This window comes from Hibiscus syriacus, unplaced genomic scaffold, assembly GCF_006381635.1.
Source record: "Hibiscus syriacus cultivar Baekdansim isolate YM2019G1 unplaced genomic scaffold, ASM638163v2 tig00111769_pilon, whole genome shotgun sequence".
Classification (NCBI taxonomy): domain Eukaryota; kingdom Viridiplantae; phylum Streptophyta; class Magnoliopsida; order Malvales; family Malvaceae; genus Hibiscus; species Hibiscus syriacus.
The window spans coordinates 2,661,629-2,681,786 of record NW_024063172.1 but is presented as its reverse complement, the minus strand read 5'-3'; the positions used below and the strand labels follow the sequence as shown (position 1 = coordinate 2,681,786).

At 35.0% G+C, this 20,158-nt stretch overlaps 2 protein-coding genes across 2 annotated transcripts; one reads left to right on the top strand and one right to left on the bottom strand.

The window, feature by feature from the left end:
- Positions 1-6,602: 6,602 nt before the first annotated feature.
- On the bottom strand, positions 6,603-12,979 carry LOC120169759 (ABC transporter G family member 35-like). Its single transcript, XM_039177881.1, has 19 exons — positions 12,513-12,979; positions 12,185-12,394; positions 12,025-12,109; positions 11,773-11,932; positions 11,599-11,675; positions 11,449-11,502; positions 10,922-11,314; positions 10,203-10,801; positions 9,930-10,090; positions 9,728-9,837; positions 9,479-9,632; positions 9,239-9,376; positions 8,963-9,135; positions 8,515-8,847; positions 8,046-8,420; positions 7,814-7,947; positions 7,317-7,716; positions 6,976-7,230; positions 6,603-6,876 (listed from the first exon to the last, which is right to left on the bottom strand). The coding sequence occupies exons 1-19, from the start codon at positions 12,887-12,889 to the stop codon at positions 6,604-6,606; spliced, it is 4,461 nt and encodes a 1,486-aa protein (XP_039033812.1). The 5' UTR covers positions 12,890-12,979; the 3' UTR covers position 6,603.
- Positions 12,980-18,015: 5,036 nt separating this feature from the next.
- LOC120169623 (probable 2-oxoglutarate-dependent dioxygenase ANS) lies at positions 18,016-19,476 on the top strand. The gene is made up of 3 exons (XM_039177734.1): positions 18,016-18,605; positions 18,683-19,025; positions 19,211-19,476. Exons 1-3 carry the CDS (start codon positions 18,079-18,081, stop codon positions 19,460-19,462), a joined length of 1,122 nt encoding a protein of 373 aa, XP_039033665.1. The 5' UTR covers positions 18,016-18,078; the 3' UTR covers positions 19,463-19,476.
- The last annotated feature ends 682 nt before the right edge of the window (positions 19,477-20,158 follow it).

Genomic DNA, 20,158 nt, shown 5'->3' with positions numbered 1-20,158 from the left:
TATTATTTCCGAACGTTTATAGATTTTTATGCTGAGCAGAGATTCTACTGATATTTCAGATGGTAACGAACAATGAGCTTTCAGTTCAGACAAATATTTCGGATGACTGAGTTCAGGAGATCAGAATAGGTTATCTACTGTGTTCCCATAAAACCAGTAAAAAGATATATATATATATATATATATATATATATATATTAAAGCATATATATATACACCCCCATCCTTTCACAATCTGTTTGTGTAGGTTCCCCGGAACCATACACCCCCGCACAACCAGTAGCAGTAAGGCCCTGAGCACACAGCCGAGGAGCCTGCAGTAATCTTCCTCCAACAATAAACCCCCCAGATAAAACATTTCTCTGTCGGTAAACGGAGATATCAGAAATCAAAACAGAATTCATATCAGATATTAGAACAGAATCCAGATCAGAATCAGAACAGAATTCAGGTAACGTATCAGAACAGAATTCAATTCGGAAATCAGATAAAATATTTATATAATTAGGGAACACACCAGAGTTTACAGGTATTATTTAGAGGTATTGTATCATGCAGAGAAACACAGTTATTCAGTATGCCGATAGAATATCGAAATTCAGAATCACTATTGGAAGAGTTCAATAACTGACAAAATCATCAATTATTCAGAATATGACTTGAGCTGTAAGGAAGAAATGAAGATTCAGGACATTTACAATCTATATCGATTGATCGGATTATCAAACAACTCTTAAATGAATAGCTCCCAAAATTAACGCTTGTCGATTGATCAATTCATTGTTCTTCCAGGGTATTTACTCTTTAATACCACAAACTCTTATCCATAGATCATTTTCAGAATCATCACTGAATAGATCTTCCAATGTCTTTATTTTATTTTTACGCTTCCAATATATCATGAAATACTGACGTGCTTGATTTGTAGTTCATAATCTAGAAGAACAACACATTGTGTATGTTCATTAACGTTTCCAGACTCATTCACATCACTTACTTAATCCTTAGTGCTTGAGGTTGCTTAATTCATTTAGCATTAAAGTCTATTTCAGTTACTTCGAGATTTTCCAGAGTAATTCCGTATGTTTCTGAATTTCAGATACATATTGTACTTCCGTTCAGTTCAGTTTGGTCTTCGTGGTTGATTTATCGAATAAATATCCAATTCTTAGTACCGAATACAATCTAGAGTTGAGCTGAGCTGAATACTTCCAAAATTATCATTGAGCTAAACTTGAGTAGACGAACATATATTCAAGTAATATCTATGTCGTTCAGGTACTGACATATTATTAAGGTTGATCAGCTCACTTAAGTTATGTTCCATAACTTTTAAAGGTAGTCCAATACCTATGCTTATTTGGATTCCTTAATTAATCCAAGGTATTTACTTAGTTTAGGCCATAAGGTTATTTTGGTAATTTTGGTGTTCAGTTTTATTCCATTTATTTCAGAGCTCGAGGATATCCAATCATTCCTGAGCTTGGTGATATTCTTGGGTCATTTCCATTACATGGGTATTTTGGTCATTTTACAGATCTACGGTATTTCAATCTTTTCCTGCCATCTGGTCTTATTATTTAATTCAATCTTATCATTTACTTTAGTCCTTTTGAACAATTCTGACAGCAGAATACCCCCGATAAATTATTCTTCAAGTATTTACTCATTATTCGAATATTTACGGGTCAAGTGTCTTCTCAGATTTTACAAACGGAATATCATGAATTTTCCTGCACTAAGTCAGGATCTTAACAATTAAATCCGTACTTAATCGAGTTAAGTATGAATCCCCTAAGTATTTTCTCATTCAGAGTCAACTCAGACTATTCTACCTCTTAAGGGCATTTCCGTAATTTCATAACCAGATAATTTCGATATTAGCTCTTAACGAAAATAATATAATTTAGAGATCCTATGATTAATTGCTTTCTTGAATACTCTTTGATCTTGAAACGGTTCTCTTAACAAACTTCTAGTATTCTTCATAAACTCTCATAGGATTAAAAACCGGTTATCCATAATTTCCAAATAAAACTAACATTTCTTATGCACATCAATATTTTATCAGATCAATATGTCTGTAAAATCCTCTTATCTAACTTCCATATTCAAATCTTGTCTTTTTATAACATAAGGCTATTTTCGTAATTTTACCCTACCAGAGTATTCTCATAATTTCTCATCCAAGTACCTTTAACAATTAACCTTTGATGAAATAAATTATAAGTTGCAGATACAGGGCTGATTTCTTTATCACTAATCACAAACTTGTAATTTAATCAAATAATTTCTCGATCTCTTATATTAGTCATTCGATCCGTAATCAGTTACAGAATTTCTACCACATCATATCAAGTATAAATTATTCAACTCCACCAAAGTGACCATCATTATCTTGTTCATGCATTTAACAATATAAACATGTTCCATAAAACATAAAGAGGTAGTAAAGTATTACCTCGATTTCCGTGCAATACTGATCGACCATAAAAATTCCATTCGAACACCTTTGATCTTCAATTCAACTTCCAATATTTCCTCGGATCCATATAAACAGAAATTACATCAAAAACGGAACTTAATTCTGAAAAACGGATCGAATCGGATGATAAATCAGTCAAAAACAGCTTACCGGGTTAGAATTTGGCAAAACCGACTTCGGATTCGGATTCAGGACGTCGAAAGCATAAAATATGGCTTTTCAAAAATTTGAAATCTTCGGTCAAAATCAAAGTCAACGGGTTTGACCGGCATTTTCGAGGCCTTCGGGTTTGAATTTCGAGAAACGGACTGCGGAATCGGATTTGGAACGTCGAAAAATGTTAGGATAGGTATACTCGGTCAAAGCAAAAGGTCGTTTAATGCCCGGTCAAAGCTAGTCAAAGTTTTGGTCAACAGTGGTCAACGCCGGTCAACGGTCAACGGGTCAGGTCAACGAGTCGGGTCAACAGGTCGGGTCGGGTCAACGGGTCGAGTTGGGTTGTGACCGGTCAAATGGGTTACAAAACCGGTCAAACCGGTTATTTTTCCTTCCCCACGCGCAGTGGCGGCGCATGGGGGCACATGAACAGTGCACTGATATCGGAAAATTCCCGAAAAAATTCCTAAAAATTATTTTAATCGATTTCGAGATACTTACAAAGCTCGGTTCAATTTTTTGAACGGCGGAGAGCTCGATTTCAATGAATCGGAAACTTTGACCGCTTCACCTCCACACGTGTCGCCGCCGCCGAAGAAAAGGGAGGACACCGGTGGACTCGTAACGGCTCAAGGAACACGATGGTGCGGGAGGTGTCGTAAACGGATGACCCGATCATCATGAATCGATGATAAACCAACTAAAACCGAGTTATTACCGACGATACTTCCGACTGAAATTCACGACTAGCGGTGATGATTCACGACGAAAGGTTTGAGGGGTTTGGTTCCTCGGTTGATAACGAACACGATGGTGGTTTCGGCTCGTCGATTAGAGGTCGGACGGCGAGTAGATCGGAGTTGGAATGAGGGTTGACGGGAGAGGGAAAACTGGAAAAATTTCCAGAAACATACCAGAGATTGGGGTATATATCATCTCATAATTAAAAATGGCTAAACCAAATGTTTAGCCACTGAACTTTCTGCACTTCATAAAACGGTCTACCAACTTTAAAATTTTTCAATTTAACCCACTGTTTCTTTCAAAATACCAAATTAAATCCACCACTTTATAATTTCTTAAATTTAGCCCCTAAATTGTGGTGTTGCACATACACATGGAAAACTTTCTAGCTTAGTACTATATGAAAATTGAGAAATGGAATTGGAGATATAGTTACTAGACCTGTCAGCCTCTGGTGCAAATCCTATGGTGTAGTATGTCGTTGCCATCCAACCAATATTCTCAAAAATGGCCATAGGTAGTTTCCTAACGAGTAATTGGTTTTGACCTTGTTGCGAGACAACTATGATTGACTACCCGCGACAGTCAAAAAAGTACATTGTCATAAAGTGAATTGTTTAAAAGTTTAGTGACAAAATCGATTTATCTCTAAAATTTAATGTTGTAATTGAATAAATTAAAATTCAGTGGTATATGATGTAGTGACAGAAAGATGCACATCATCTTTGCTACCCATCTAGTCGAAGTAATTAATGATTCATTTAAGATCAAGTTCATATATATTATTGAACTGAGATCCTACCAAATCAGAATAGGAACAGACAAGAATCCGACTCACCCTAACGTTATCATCCCTAAGCCCGAGTAAATAAATCAATATCAATTAAAAATAGCATCTAGTAGTGGAAACTATAATAAACATGTCATACATTTTCCATCATATTTATATTTCGATGGCATTTGTAGAATAATTTACATACATCACTCTTGAGCTAGAATTTCTATGCGTACAGATTTTCCTCTGTCTAACTTGGAAGTTCAGCATCTTGATGCATAAGCCAAACATGAACGCAAAGAACACTGGGAAATCAACCAGAACTGCAGCAACTTCCCCCATGAAATGATAGTGATACCCGAAATGGTGTTCTATGTACATCTTAATTGTAGGGTCAGTCTTGATCCCTGGTGCTTTAATGATGCATTCATCATCTCCGTACTGCAACGTAATCAATCCGTACATTGCCCATGCTATTGGGCAGATCCAATAATACCATATCCACCATGGAGGGATTCTCTGGAATTTCAGAGAAAATGAATGATTTTCGATCATCATGCATTGTTGGGGCTATTCATACACATAGTTTCATTATAAAATAAGAGAAGGGAGGAGCAAGCGCTAGGGTTTTGGCAATACAACGTTAATGAGAAGATGTGTTTCATTATAAAATAAGAAAATGATTTATGGAAAATAAAAAAAATGAGTAAAAAGAAATATTTTAACTATATGATTGATCACTTAGAATTTCAAAAAAAAATAATAATATAGGATCACTTTTATTTATAAAAGTTTAACAATAAAATTGAATGTTTTAAATATTTAGTGACTGAAGCAGATTCATACTATAAATTGGTTGACTAAAAATATAATTTATCAAAAAGAGTTTCTGGCTCCGCTGTCATCAAAGGTTCATCATCTGCCACCAGGAGTGTACTGAAGCGGAGAATGGTGACGTCAACAAACCAACATTCAACAAACCAAATATATCATTTATTAAATAAATATTTAAAAAGTTTAAGAATCATTTTATAATTAATCTATTTTAAGAATTTAATTTTAATTCTAAGTAAAATATAATTAAATTATTAAATTTCTATTAAAAATACAAGATAAATTTCACGTTTAGTACCTTAATTCTCACTTTTACATTATTTTAGTCACTAAATTATTATTTTTCTTCAAAAGTATACCTCACATTAAGTTTTGATACCTTATAGCTAAAAATTTAACGGCATAATTGAAATGACATTCTAAATAATTTTAATTTCTAAATTATTTAATTAATGTTATTCAACTAATATAGCAAAACCAAAAAAAAATACCTAATTAAGTTATTAAGAGCGCGTTTGGTTCACGGAATGTAAGATTACCAGTGGGAATGTAAGATTACCAGGGAATATGATTAATGGGAATGTTGTATTTTGTGTTTGATTGGCTTAGCAGGAATGTAAGATTACCGTGTTTGGTTAAAGGAATAAAAGATTATTGGAATGTATATTTGACCAAATTGTCCTTATTATATATTTGTTTTTTAACAAGTTGGAAAATATTTATATATTTTCTTTAAAAAAATTAAATTCATAAAATTTATATTTTTTTACAAAAATGAAAATATAAAAATATTTAATGAAAGGGTAAAATTTTATTTTAACCCCTGAATTTCATATAAAATTTTAATTATAGATTTTTTTTTTTGTAAATCTAAAATAGTTTAAGGATAAATTTATAATTTAACCTTCGTAGAATTTTTATTTTTTAATGACAGAAGAATGATATTTTTAAATAAAAAATTTAAGGGCATTTTAGTCCAAAACGCCAGTAATCCAACAATACCTAAGGAAAATGAGGTAATGACATTTTCGGTAATATACCTAAAAAAATCCACTATTGATAATCTTATATTACCGGGAATGGGATTCCCGGACTAGCCAAACGGGGAAATGTGGATTCCATTCTCATGGGAATCCCACATTCCCCATCCAAACGCCCCTAAGGTGTTCTTCTCTACTAATTAAGGATCAGCTATCCTTAGAATGTTAGACGTTCATTCATCTAAATACACATTCAATGGTCTAAGTTTTAGAGATCAACTCTACTTAAAGGATTAAACATTTAGGTACGCATCTAATTTATAGTTATCTATTTAGACCTACAAATAACATAATAGAAAAATAAAAGATCAATTTGAAAATAGTTTATTATAATAAATAAACAATATATATCAATCAACAAAACTTTACATTTCCATGTGGAACTTTTTGCAAACTAAACTGCTCGTCATCATCTATAGTATATTATATGATGCTTATGCAAAAGCAATATAAAGTTCAAAACAGTACCTTAAATTCTTAGAAATCGTTAACAAACCGTATTTGAATTTACACGGTCACTCAATTTATGATACAGTGGTTTTAACAAGAATTTCCTGCATAAATCCTGTTTATCTGTTCTGGAAATTGAGTGTTCTTATGCAGTAGGCAAACATGAAGGCAAAGAACGCGGCGAAGGCGACCAGAACTCCGGCAATCGGCCCCATGAAGTCTGACTCGAAGCCGTATCGGTCTTCGATGTATGATTTAATTGTAAAATTACGTTGGTCGCCGGGTACGAAAATGGGGTCGTCCATATCGCCGTATTGCGACACAATGAGTCCGTAAATGGTCCATGCGACGGGGCAAATCCAGTAATACCAGATCCACCAACCGGGAATACTCTGAAATTTCATGAAGTAATGAGTTTGTATCAGCTTCTGTCGCAGATGATCAAGAAAGAGTTAAAAAAACATGGTTGCCTGCGAAAGAAGTAAACTTACCGGTCTTGCAATGAAGAAACCGGAGAAAAGATTGAAGACCGAATAGAAAGCCGAGGCAAATATAGCTGCTACTTGGTGGTTCGGTGTGATCGAAACGACCATCATTCCATAGTACGTGAAGTAAAGGTAGGTGAAGAAGTTGACAAAGAAAAACCAGAAGAACTTTGCTACTGTCCATTGAAAGCCCACCATAGCATACACTATAAGTGTATAGTATGTTGTTTGGAAAAATATGTAAGGTATTTCACAAAACACCTGCATGTCATGTAATCAAATTTTAGTAATCGATCAGCTTTTCGGATGCTAAGATAGCATCGAAGTGAATTCAGGTGAATCCTCACCTGTGAGAGGGCATAAGGTAATGCAGAGTACATCCCGGCAGCTCTTTCACGATAGAACACCGTTCTTTCGATGGCTATTACCGGTTGTACTGTTGAGCAGTTATTAATTCCAACAAATATGACTGCAGCATACATCGCCCCTATTATCATAGTAAGATCAGCTGAGCTGGACTTTTGGGTTCCGACTTGCCAGAAAATAGAACCGACCAAGAGCGCAGCGACCAACGTGAAGCAGAATCGGACTAGGTTATAATCTGGACTTCTCCAATAAGTTAACCATTGTTTCCAAAAGCATGACCTGAACTGACCCCATGAATCTTGTGAGTACTGAGTGGCAAAATAGAGGTCTTTTGCTCCTGGTGGTGGTGTGCTTAACTCATTTACCAAGGCTTTGTTTCTCCTGCTCATAGATGCATGTATTAGCTCAAAACTGAAAGGAAATTAAAACGACAACAACTAAGTTCGTATCGATCGGTATGTTTAATATATCGACTTACTGAAACAAGGAAGATGATTTATAGTGATCAGCAAAATCAATTCCAAGCCTAGCTTCAGCTGCTATAGAGCTCACTTCTAGCATCCATGTAGCTGGATTGTACTTGTCCTTAATTCTGGGAACTCCGGAAATTGACTGCGATCGAATATGAGGCGAATTATATGATGTTTTCTTCTTTTTTTGGCTTTAAAATTAGCGTACCAAATATGGGAAATCTTGTTATAGTTTCATACCTCGAAATATTCGATGATCTTCTGAGAATTCCGGCCTAATGGTCCTGCATAAATCACCTGGCCTCCTCTCTTCATCAGTAACAACTCGTCAAAGGCTTCGAAGATATCAATACTAGGCTGATGAATTGTGCAGACAACCGTTCTTCCGGTATCCACGGTGTTTCTGACAGTCCTCATGACAATGGCTGCTGCCCTCGCATCAAGTCCGGATGTCGGTTCATCCATGAAAATGATCGAGGGATTGGCAACGAGCTCTACCGCAATCGTCAATCTCTTTCTTTGCTCTGTTGATAACCCTGTGACTCCAGGCAACCCTATTATGGCATCCTTGAGACTGTTTAATTCTACTAGTTCCATAACTTCATCAACAAAAATCTGAAAGGTAACAACAAATGACGTTTTGAGCATGAAGTAAATAGTTAATGTCATGATTGATTTCACTCACAGTTGTGCAAATCAAAGCACTTACCATCTTTTCCTCGTTGCTGATTTCTTTCGGAAGTCGGAGGAATGCCGAGTAAATTAAGGATTCTCTGACGGTAACTTGTGGTGAGTGGATATCAGTTTGTTCACAGTATCCAGAAATTCTTGCAAAGGTTTCTTGGTTCTTAGGGAACCCGGATATTCTGATATCACCCTCGATGTATCCACCGGTTTTTCTTCCTGCTAAAACATCCATCAACGTTGTCTTGCCTGCTCCACTGACTCCCATCAATGCCGTCAACACTCCGGGCCGGAATGCACCTGTTACTCCTCGAAGTAGTTGTAACCTGTCCTCGCCGACTCCTTGTGCCTTCATTTCCTGTTTAAATGCTTGATTTTTAGACCTTGTCTTGGTAACAATTATAATGCTTATTTTGGACAATAAGCTTATTGATTAAGAAAAAAAGATGTAGATAATGCAAAAGGGATCTTACAGGCGGCATATCAACATAGTAATCGACATTGTCAAAGGACATTGCTAGAGGAGAGAAGGGAAGAACCATTCCTCTCTTCGGGGCAACACCAGTGGCAACATCAACCGAAGAATCATTCCTGTTGATTCCATGGGAATTGGCTCGATTGCTCATTCTCCGGATCGCCATTTCTTCTGAAAGTTTTCATTCAATATGAACAAACATTTTAATCAGTATTGATAACTAAGGTGCAAGAGCAAACGGAATTGAAACAGTCCATTGTGATATGTTTCTTACGTTCATTGCTAGAGCCTGCAGAGATCGATTTTTTTCTCGATTCTGGTCTCATTAACCTTGGTTCTTCATTCGAAGCCTGTTCAGCCTCCAGTTCTTGTGCCGTGTCCTCTGAAATTATAGCCTGTGGCTTTCCAAGGGCTACATTGACAAGAAACAAAACATAGAAGATAAGCTACCTAAAAGATGGTAAACACATGCAAGAAGGAGATCACATTAGCCCAACAAAATGTTTAAACTTACGGTTTAGGTACATGAGAGCGAAGGTGAAGAGAACGTTGAAAAGCACCGTGAACCCCAGAAGAGCGCCTGCACCAATCCAATACCAGTTTTCATTGTTTGGAACATCAAAGGTTCGGAGCACTTGTTCCCCCAAGTTTGGCGAACCGTCTGAAGCCTGCATTGTGGACAAAGTTTCAGCTTGTTAACATACTTTCTGTTTTAAATGAAAATGTTAATCTTTTCTTTGTGTTACACGGCTGAATAACATACCGGTTTGTTCATCCACCTCGAATCAAATATTTCATTCACGGTAAAACCGTTGAAACCATAAGTCAAAGGTGAAATCCAGTAGGCCCACTCCCACCAGCTTGGAATTTGATCTGTCCAAATAAGGTACCCCATATTTTAGTATCATACAAATTTGAAGAAATTTTTAACGTCAAGGTTTCCTTTTTTATGGTTATATTCTTACTTTTCGGAACGATGAAACCTCCGAGCATGAACACAAGTAGAAGAGTAAGAGTCCCACCGGTGTTAGCAATCATCATTGATCTGCATATGCTAGCAATAAGCCGAAAGAGACCAGCTGCCATTTGTTGTACTAAAAACACCAGCAGGAAGTTCTTGAAAAACCTGGCAAGTTAATACTAATTTCATCAGCTTCTGTTTTAACTTGTTGCTCAAGAAATTGAAAAAGTCGGATCAGCGTAGTGACATGTAAATAAATTGCATCAATTAGACTTACCTGCTGGCTGCAGGTGCATATCCGATAGTGTAATATGTTACGACCATCCAAGCGACAGTTTCCAAAATAGATATCGGAACCCGGAGCAGGAAAGTGGGCAGAGTAAAAGTCCAGACAGGATGAAATAAAAGGTCTCTTTGCTTGTAGAATACTGGAAGTCTACTGATCATGAGGGAGAGCTCAGCAAAACCATTGAACATATTGATGATCATTCCAAATAGAAGTGCACCAACATAGAGTTGTGCATCTCCAATATTCCTAGTGTCCATTTCAGTCCTCAAAAATAATGTGGACACGATGATCGCTACAATGATGATTTGGACCGTCTTGAAGACATAAATAAAAGAATTCCTCTTGATCAGTAGCCATTCTTTGTCCCAACAGGCCTTAAGAAGCTCCATTTTGGAGACCGAGTATTTTTCGAAGGCCAATGCAGCTTTGTGAGCTCTTGACTTGTCGAAAGGGACGGCAAGCTCACTCTCTAGCTGCATTCCTACGTGGAAGCGCTTGAACCTGCTTGCGAATTCAGGTACTGTAATGTATCTGTATGGCTTCCTCTTATCTGCCCAGTATTGCTCTTGGTCCTTTTTTGAGGTAACCTGTCACAGTTTCACTAGCTTAACACCTTATGTTTCATAAATTGACACAATTTGCTATCCCTAAAGAGTTAAAAAAAAAAACTCGAGACTATCCGCAACGGTTAGGGTTCAGGGTTTTACCTCTTGCAAAAAGTCAGCAGTACCTTTCCTCTCAGGACATTTGAAACCACAGCTCTCGAAGAACTCAACTACGTGTTCTCGTGGACCCTCATAAACGATCTGGCCCTCAGATAAGAGGATGATATCATCAAAGAGATCGAAAGTCTCGGGAGCAGGCTGCAGCAAGGACATCAAGATTGTGCCCTCTGTTAGGTGCACAATCTGCTGCAAGCACTTCACTATCTGGTATGTCGTCGAACTATCGAGACCAGTCGATATTTCATCCATGAAAAGTGTCTTGGTCGGACCAACAATCATCTCCCCTGTAGTTACTCTTTTCTTTTGACCTCCAGAAATTCCACGGTGCATATCATCACCAACAATGATATCCTTGCATATGTCAAGCCCCAGTATCTGACCAATTCAACAACAGGGACCAAAGTGACATTAGAGAATGTAATTTAATCCCTTTTTTTAGAATTTTACATCGAGTTAGTATTCGATGCAACGGTGTATAATTTTATACATCGTATAATGAATTTACTTACTTTGAGTGTGTAATCAGTAATAAGGCTGCTTTCAACTCCATGCACTGAAGTTGCCTGGAAAATTCAACGTTCAAAACCAGATGTGAAAATTTCTGGAGTTTTAACAAATTTGAATGTAAGATTGTTGGATTTATGATATGTTTTTAATACCTTCATGAAAAGGTCTACATCAGCTTCTGGTAAAATCCCTGCATCCTTTTCCCTTCTAGCTAACTCACTTAACAGATCTACAGAAGAACAACAATTCAATTTTCAGTAAACCATCAGAACAAAACATAAATCCTGCTACTTATGAACAAATTGTGGTGATCATATTGTTCTTACCGTATCGAGTCCCGACGCCCTGACATCTTGCCGAGAAATCGAATGTTTCTTTCACTGTCATTTCTCCAACATGAACATCATTTTGACTGATATATGCAGATGTCTTTCTAGCAACAAACTCATTTAGTTTATATCCATTGTATGTTACGTCTCCTTTAACCTGTTTCGCACATCGACGGAACGAATACGACATTTTATGAATAAGAACACAACACGAATATAAATAATATTCAATCTTTGACTGTAACTAACCCTTAAGCTTTTGTCCAACTTGTCAGCCAAGGCAAGCAAAAGGGTTGTTTTCCCAGATGAAGGTGGGCCTAGCAAGAGTGTCATCCTACAAAAGAAGATGCACAGATTAATAAAAAATGTGTAGAGTTAAATGGTACATGCCTTAGATCATTATATGTACCTTGATGGTCGAATAATCCCAGAAGCATCTTTGAGGATGGTGAGATTTGTTCGCTTGGCGAATCGGATTCTGAACAATCCAAGAGCCGATTCTACAAGGTTCAAGGCAGCATTCGGAAGTGTCGGAATAGCTCGACTGCCGACGAAACAGTCGGCTTCTATCGTCAGGTTCTTGAACCTAACTTCTACCGTCGGAAGTTGAATCCCAACTCTGTGATCCCAAGAAAATAGAGTTATTAAGAGAAAACATTTAGAACATCATTAAAATCATACATGTCATTTCGAAACATGCTATAATTACGAAGAAAAAGATGATAGAATTAACATACTTGTCGATCCTGTTTCTGAACTTCTTCAAGAACTTTTCATTATCTTCCTCGGCAACCTTGAAGAGCATGTCGATGAACTTTTGTCTGTCGTTGATGTCAAGGCTTCTAACATCAACTGCTCTGTGTTCCACCTTTTTACCGATGATTTCCTGGTCCACGAAGGACTGCATGATGCTGGTTCGGAGGCGATCGTAAGTCGGTAGTTTCTCGATAGCCGCCCATTTTAGAGCTTCCTCGTCGTCGTCTACACGACTACTCCGTCTGGAACCGGCTGAAAACACGTCCTCCATGTTCCAGCTACTCCTGCTGAGGCTCCTTCCGATGCTGCTATGCCCTGTTCTCTTGCTCGGATTCCGAGCTCTCTCTAAACCCTCCATGTTTCTCGATTGTCAGAAGAAAAAAAGAATAAAATATGTTTAAATACAGAAAAATAATAATCTTTTGGATGTTGGTTCTTCTCTATTTGCTTTCGTCCTCCGAAATTTTGGCTAAAGAAATGGAGGAAGTGAAAGTTCAATGTTGAAGATTGACTGAAAGAATATATATATATATATATACATGCAAGTGAGAGACAGAGAAAAATTAATAAATGAAAGAATCGGCGGTTCAAATATGATGGCATCTTAATGTGTCCGATACTTTCAAAGTCAATTGCGGTTGGTGCCTTGAAATTCATATTGGACGGCTTGTATTGCTATTTATTTAAGACTTGACAAATTAATTAATTAATTTTAGTATCCGAACTTTCGTTTTATTTTTGGTTAAATTACTCTATATACCATTAAACTTTAGGTTAAGTATCGCTTTTACAACTGAGTTTAGATTGATACGATTGTACCATTAAATTTTGATTTTGGATCAATTATATTATTGAATCCTTAATTCATGAACAGACAAATGACATGGTAGTTTGATGTTAATGCGGCACTGACATGGAAATTAAAAAGTTAAATTTTATTTCATCTCATTATCAAAAATTATCACGTTATCAATTTATATTATCGTCAAACTTTTTTAAAAATTAAACAAAATATCCATATTTTTTGGGCTCGAGGGATTTCTCGTATTACATGAGTTTATGGTGTTTGTTCGAAAATCAAAATGGTGATAGGCATTATTTCGAGAAGATGAACAACATAACTCAAAACTAGTCTTATCGAACGGTCATTAAAGGATATCAAAACATTAGCACATCAAATATTTATATAAATTTTTGTTGATTTTAAGTAAATTATCTGGAAAAAAAACCAATACAAAGAGATAAAAAAAAAGTCAAATATGAAGATTTAGTAATATATGAAGCAATTTATGCTCTATTTTTATTTATAAAAAAGTAAGTAAGAGCAGCTTTGAATGGCATCAAGAGTCAAGAGTGGCAGACATGAACAACATTGTTTGTTTCTACGCTACTTGTTGCTTCGCACTACCCCTTTGAAATAAATAATTACAAAGGATTTGTTATTTTCTAGATTTTGGAGTATTCTTTTGAAAAGTTTATCATCACGTTTTTACTTTCGCAAACCTTTGAAATTTGACCAACACACAGTAACTCCTAACCTATTTAGTTATCCAAGGTGACATTTTAAATATAAATAATACACATTTAAAAGTTATCATTGGAATTAGGTTAACATAAATTCTTTAAATTGAAATAAATTTTCTTGAAATTCACACCTTATCACTAAATTATATTGCAAATAAGAATGAATGAATAAATAAATAAAAGGTCGACTATGAAACGGTGCGCATTAATGCCAGTTGTTAGCGCGATGGAACATGGAAACAAACAAGAATCGCCGTCAACAAATTGCACTTCTATTCAAAGAAAGAGATCAAAATTATATATTTTGAATTTGACCACGTGGAGTAATTATAATTTATACATGTAATTGATTTATGTAAATATTTCTAATTATTAGAAAATAGCAGGATCTTTTTTCTTCGAGAACATGTAGCGGAATTCCTAAATATATTAATTTTATATAAAATATTAAAAGTTAACTGAATAATTCTTTGATTACGTTGTCTAAGTCTCTAATGAGGTTGGTTTTCATTTTCCTTTATTTTTCTAGGTCTAATATATTATCCATTTTAACTTTTTTTTATTGTTTATTGATCGGTTTAATCGTTTTTCTTCATTTTAGGATTTGATGCAACGTCCGTGCAATTGTGTCGAACCCCTGCATCGGACAAAGAGTACAAGTCAATGTTGATGCAATGATCATTTATGTCGATCTTCGATTTATAGGAATTCATCGTATTCATAACCCGTCACTGGCTGGTTCTACTCGCCAAACTTGACCATTCTTCTACGACTATTTTTTATTTAGGGTAAAATACACAAATGGTCCCTGGTTATAGAATGATGTTTTGTTCGATTCCATGACTATTAAAAGTTATAAAATAGTCATTCGTTTATAATGTGTTGCTTTGTTGAATCTCTCGACTATTAAAAGTGACAAAATAGTTATTCGACTATTCATATGTTCTAAACCTGTTATTTTTTTTTTGTTAAAAATTGACAGCAGTCTGAGCTGGACTTTAACATGATGATTTGATATGATAGTCATTTGAGATTCTATGATCAGATTTTATCATATCTCAGTCACCAAGTTAACGTCCAGTTCAAATTGTTGTTAATTTTAATGAAAAATGAAAGTTTAGATATATGAATAGTCAGACGACCATTTATAACTTTTAATAATCGAGAGACTCAACAAAATAACTTTCAATAATCAGATGACTCAATAAAATAATATTCTATAGCCGAAGGACCACTTATATACTCTACCCTTATTTATATGTTTATTTTTTTCAAATAAATAGATAAGGTCGTATTTAATTTGATTTAAAATTTTTATCAGGCATTATTTTCTGGTTTTTATTTATAAGTTTTCACTATTCCATTCAGCGTTATAGAGCCATCGAAGATCTGGCATTTTTCAAACATTGTTTGTGTTTGACTATATGCTCAAGAAACAAATAGAAGATTCGTAGGAACGAGAGACGATCATTTCAATCTAATTTGCTTTATTCATAAACGTAAAGATTTGAATTTATGACTTTATTTTAAGAATCTAATATCTCATCCACTGGATCAAATGATTGTTGGTTAGGTAGAACAAACTTTAAATATACAACAGTCTGGGTATATCAATATAAATGAAAATTTATTATTTTTGACGAATTATTTATTTAAATAAAAGAAAACCATGTAAACACGTTCTTAAAATAACCTAACCTTAGACAAAGGACTAGGAGGCTAAATGGTTCATTGAAATGGACTTACTAGACAAAAGATAAACTAACCATTTTCATTTTTCTTTGATCTTTAACGCGCATGATAATACGGTCAATTTTGATTTATCTTATTTAATTACAACGTATTAATTCATTTGTCGTATGCTCTTATCAAAATATTTTCAACTTTCACTAAATCTTTTTATTAAGTAAAAGTAGTTGTAGAATAATATTTATTATACATATTTTTAACTATTTAAATTGAACGCTCAATTATCTCTGTTGTAGTCACCGAAACGTAAACTCTGAGAAGATATCATATATTCATAGTTCAATCGATAAACATAAAACCAAATTCTTATTCCCCACACTTGAGTTGATGATGTTTAATATAGTTTTAACAACTATATTAACTGCTTTAATAAATATTAAAATTAGGAATAAAAACCCTAGTCCTAAACCATGTAAATGAAAAAAGATGGACTTCATCCGAACAATTACAAATGCCACATCAGCTACAGTAAAAAAGAGAGAGTAAAGATTCTTTATTTGAGGACGTTTAAATTTCAACACCGAGAGATAGGGAATTACTTCATACTTTGCACGCCATGTTGAAAATATGGAGTGAATATAGAAAAAGAAAAGTTGTTTTTCTAGAGAAAGATCATTCACTCTCCTATTATCAAGGGGGGGAAGAAAACTCATCTTTTTATGATTATCAGTATTGAATTTATTAATTAATTGATTCAAATTATATATAATAAAAATTTATTATAAATAGTTTTTAAAATTTATTTATACTATTAAATTATAATTTTATATAAAAAATTAATACCTCGTTTAATTGAATCAACTAATAATTCAAGCACGAATATAGCAACATTAGTGGCAAAAGAATTGTTGTTATTTTTTGAGGTCTCAGATTCGAACATTAGGAATGTTAGGAGTTTGAATGTTTAATATCTAATGGATGAAAATTATCTTTTAATAGATAATGTCTTGTACTTACTCGTATTAATAAAAAAAAATTAATAATTGATAAAAATGACTTTTTTTTTAATCAAGATAAGACTCTTTTTATTAGATTAATGGCTAAAAACATATAAAATGTGTGTATTGAAACAAGGAATTCAAGCATCTAGAAATAGATGGCGTTGAAAAACAGGAAAGAATCAGTAATTTATGCTAAAATTGACAGCAGTGTTATAATTCTGTCTGTAAAGTTTTTTTCCCAACTAATATACAGAATGACCTTCTAGAAAGAAAGTAGTACCTGATATTTTGACGCGATAATCTGGTCCATTTTCATATTAACCACACCGATTGGGCTCTAAATCTACCTATTTATATATTAGACGCCCAATTAGAAGGACAATGGTGGGGCCGATACTCATTTGAATCATAATGATTAGGGTCTCAACCCAAAGCAAACCTTTCTTTAACTCTAAAATTAAGGACAACCTGGCCTCCAATGTTGGATCCCCTTCTTTTCACAGGCCCACAATGCCATCAACATGACGAGCAGTACTACTCGCTAACAACCATAATTAGTGTTCCATCGGATTCACTCGTTTTCTTTTAAAAATAATGTTTAATGTCGTTAAGTTGAAAGATATTTTAAAATATATTTTGTTTTATATTTATTTTAAATTTATTAAAAGAAAAATTATGCTCGATTTGACATTATATAATACGGAGCAGTTGTAATAATATTGATGACATCGTAAAATTAAATTTTCTTTCTCGGTCATTGTTTTAAGTCCTGTGCTTCTTCTCTTCTTTATCTTTTTTCTTTGCTAAGATAATTGTATGTGTTATTATTTTATTAAACCAAATAAAATTATTTTAAAAAATATGCGAGCTATCCTAATTAGGAGAGAAAAATGGCAAGAAAATAAAAAAAATATCATACTAATATCGTTGTTAAGTTTTGAACAACAAAGATATCAAAATATAAATATAATATAATATTATTTGTAATTTTAAAAAATAGTAAAAAAAAATTACGAAAATAAAAGGGGTGAAATTTACCAATATTTTAATTACCAATTAGATAGGGCATTGCTCGGTGGCTACGAGAAAGGTGATTAGTGAAAGGCGTCAAGGGAAGAGATGTAGAAAATATGCATGTTTGTGTAGGATGTCTCCATGACAAGCTATTATTGTGTTTTCACTTCACTTTTTTTTTAATCACGTACCATTCATCAAAATATATATTTTTTATTACAACTCAGATGTTCATCAAAAGAATCTAACACAATTTTCTATTTCTGGTTTTTTCCACCCTTTTCTCTCATCACTTATTTATAGATCTTTACACTTTGTTATGGCATTGGCACCTGAATCCATGCCTGAGAAGCCCTTTGATTTCAGCGCTCCTCCGCCGTCTCCCGTCGCCAGAGGCCGCAGGTCCTCCGTCACCAACGAGGATGTTCTCTCCGACTTCCTTCAACATTCTCTACGTGTCCCTGATCTGATCTTGCCCGACAAGGTCTTTCCTAGGCAGAACTTCATCGACAACCCGCCGAAGCTTGATTTTCAGCTGTTGAGTTCCATGGAAACCGATTCTCTTTTCAACGTTCTCGATTCCATTGCGAGAACTGGATGCTTTCAGTTGGTGAATTATGGGATTCAGGCAGATTGTATCCGATCAGCCCTGGGATCAGCTTCTGCCATCTTCCAACTACCACCCGAGAAACGAACGGCGGTGACACGGTCACCGGAGAAGCTATACGGGTTCGAGGAACCTCATGGGGAAGAAGATGGTGAAGTTGAAGAGTTTCTATGGTGTAAAGGTGAAGGCTTGAAGTTGGCAATGGACAAAATTTGGCCTGTTGGGTACTCAAATTTCAGGTAACAAATAGCAATGCTCCTCTTTTGGTGCTGTTTAATTGTCTAATTCTTTGACATCTTTTACTCAAAATTTTCAGTGACAAGATGGAGACTTTACTGTCTGACATTGAGAAAGTGGCTGAGAAAATTCTGGGAATCATCAGCCAAAGTTTCCCACCAAAAACTGGTTATGAAAATGGCATGATTGAAGGGCAAGGTGCCATTTGTCATCTGTACAAGCATAACCGAGCTGAGAAATGCAGTGGAACACTAAGATATGATGTGATCAGAATGCTGATAAAGGGGTTTGATTATTCACATGCCTTGTGTTTGCATGCGTGTGATGGATTATCTGAGTTTCATGTGTACTCCAAGAAAGGATGGGTATCTTTCTGTCCTGATAAAGATGCTTTGGTCATAACAGTTGGGGACCAAACCCAGGTAGTTTACTTTTCATCATAACAGATGCATGCATGTATGTATGTATGTGTTTTATGGGACAACATGATGATAGATATATAATTTAACAAAATAGCAATGACAGGTATGTGGGTCTGATCTCATGATATAGGGGGGTTTCATGTAAAATTCATTATTTCTTACATGTTTTGCTCCTACTGGTGCAGGCATTAAGTGGGGGGCAATTCAAGCATGTAATTGGGAGGCCCATTTATAAAGGAGAGAAAGAAGATCACATTTCAATGGCTTTCCTTTACTCTCCTCCAAGCATTGCGACCACCGCCGTTTCCGCCACAACCACCACCGCCAGGGTTGATCCACAAAAAGGGAACATTATTTCTCTTAGCCAACAGGCCATGGCTGTAATAGTTTTGACTCTTGTATACTATATTTTAGTCTATCTTTATAACAAATTCTGATGTTGTTTGTTAAGAATCACGCACCATGCAATGAAAACATCTTCATAATATATATTCAAACCTCGTAACTAAATCTTCCTAGACTTCATTCTGTCTCTGATTTTAAATTTCATCTACTTTTTGAAGAATCTTTTAATATCGACATATGGTTAACAAATTAAACATCCTAATAAAATTATTAAAATTCAAGTCTTGTTCATCTGACTAGTGATACATAAAAACTGATATCCCTAGAGATCGGAAGCCCCAATTACATTCTTTAATGTATGAAAAGAGAATCGATTGAGTTGTTTATCAAAAAAATGTAGGCAACTAGATCACTTACTCAGAGATTTTAGGCAGACAGTAAACTGAAGCAAGTACGAAATCAACCAAAAAGAGCCAAAAGACTGATGAAAGGATCAATTAGATTAATAAAGCAGCCCTCCAACTGAACTAGAGAAATATAAATAACTAGAGGCATAAATACCTTTGCTTCATAGGCCTATGAGCATTGTAAACACTTTCCCACTGCAATGCAGGCCTGCCCAGACGAACCTTCTTCTTTGGTTGTTCATCTCGCTCCTCATCCATAGACAAGCAGCCTCTCTGCTGACAAACTTGATGAATAAGCTTTGCAATAATTTATTTTAGAAAAATGAAGTCAGGAATGCCAAATTTTATTGGCCAGGGAAAAGGCAACAAACTTTATTGGTA

Excerpts from the sequence above, each read along its gene's own strand:
- LOC120169623 (XM_039177734.1), top strand. The coding sequence starts at position 18,079 with ATGGCATTGGCACCTGAATCCATGCCTGAGAAGCCCTTTGATTTCAGC. Across the intron at positions 18,606-18,682 it reads GTTGGGTACTCAAATTTCAG|TGACAAGATGGAGACTTTAC; the intron begins GTAACAAATAGC and ends CAAAATTTTCAG. Across the intron at positions 19,026-19,210 it reads CAGTTGGGGACCAAACCCAG|GCATTAAGTGGGGGGCAATT; the intron begins GTAGTTTACTTT and ends CTACTGGTGCAG.
- LOC120169759 (XM_039177881.1), bottom strand. The coding sequence starts at position 12,889 with ATGGAGGGTTTAGAGAGAGCTCGGAATCCGAGCAAGAGAACAGGGCAT. Across the intron at positions 12,110-12,184 it reads GGGATTATTCGACCATCAAG|GATGACACTCTTGCTAGGCC; the intron begins GTACATATAATG and ends CTTCTTTTGTAG. Across the intron at positions 10,091-10,202 it reads TATGCACCTGCAGCCAGCAG|GTTTTTCAAGAACTTCCTGC; the intron begins GTAAGTCTAATT and ends TTAACTTGCCAG.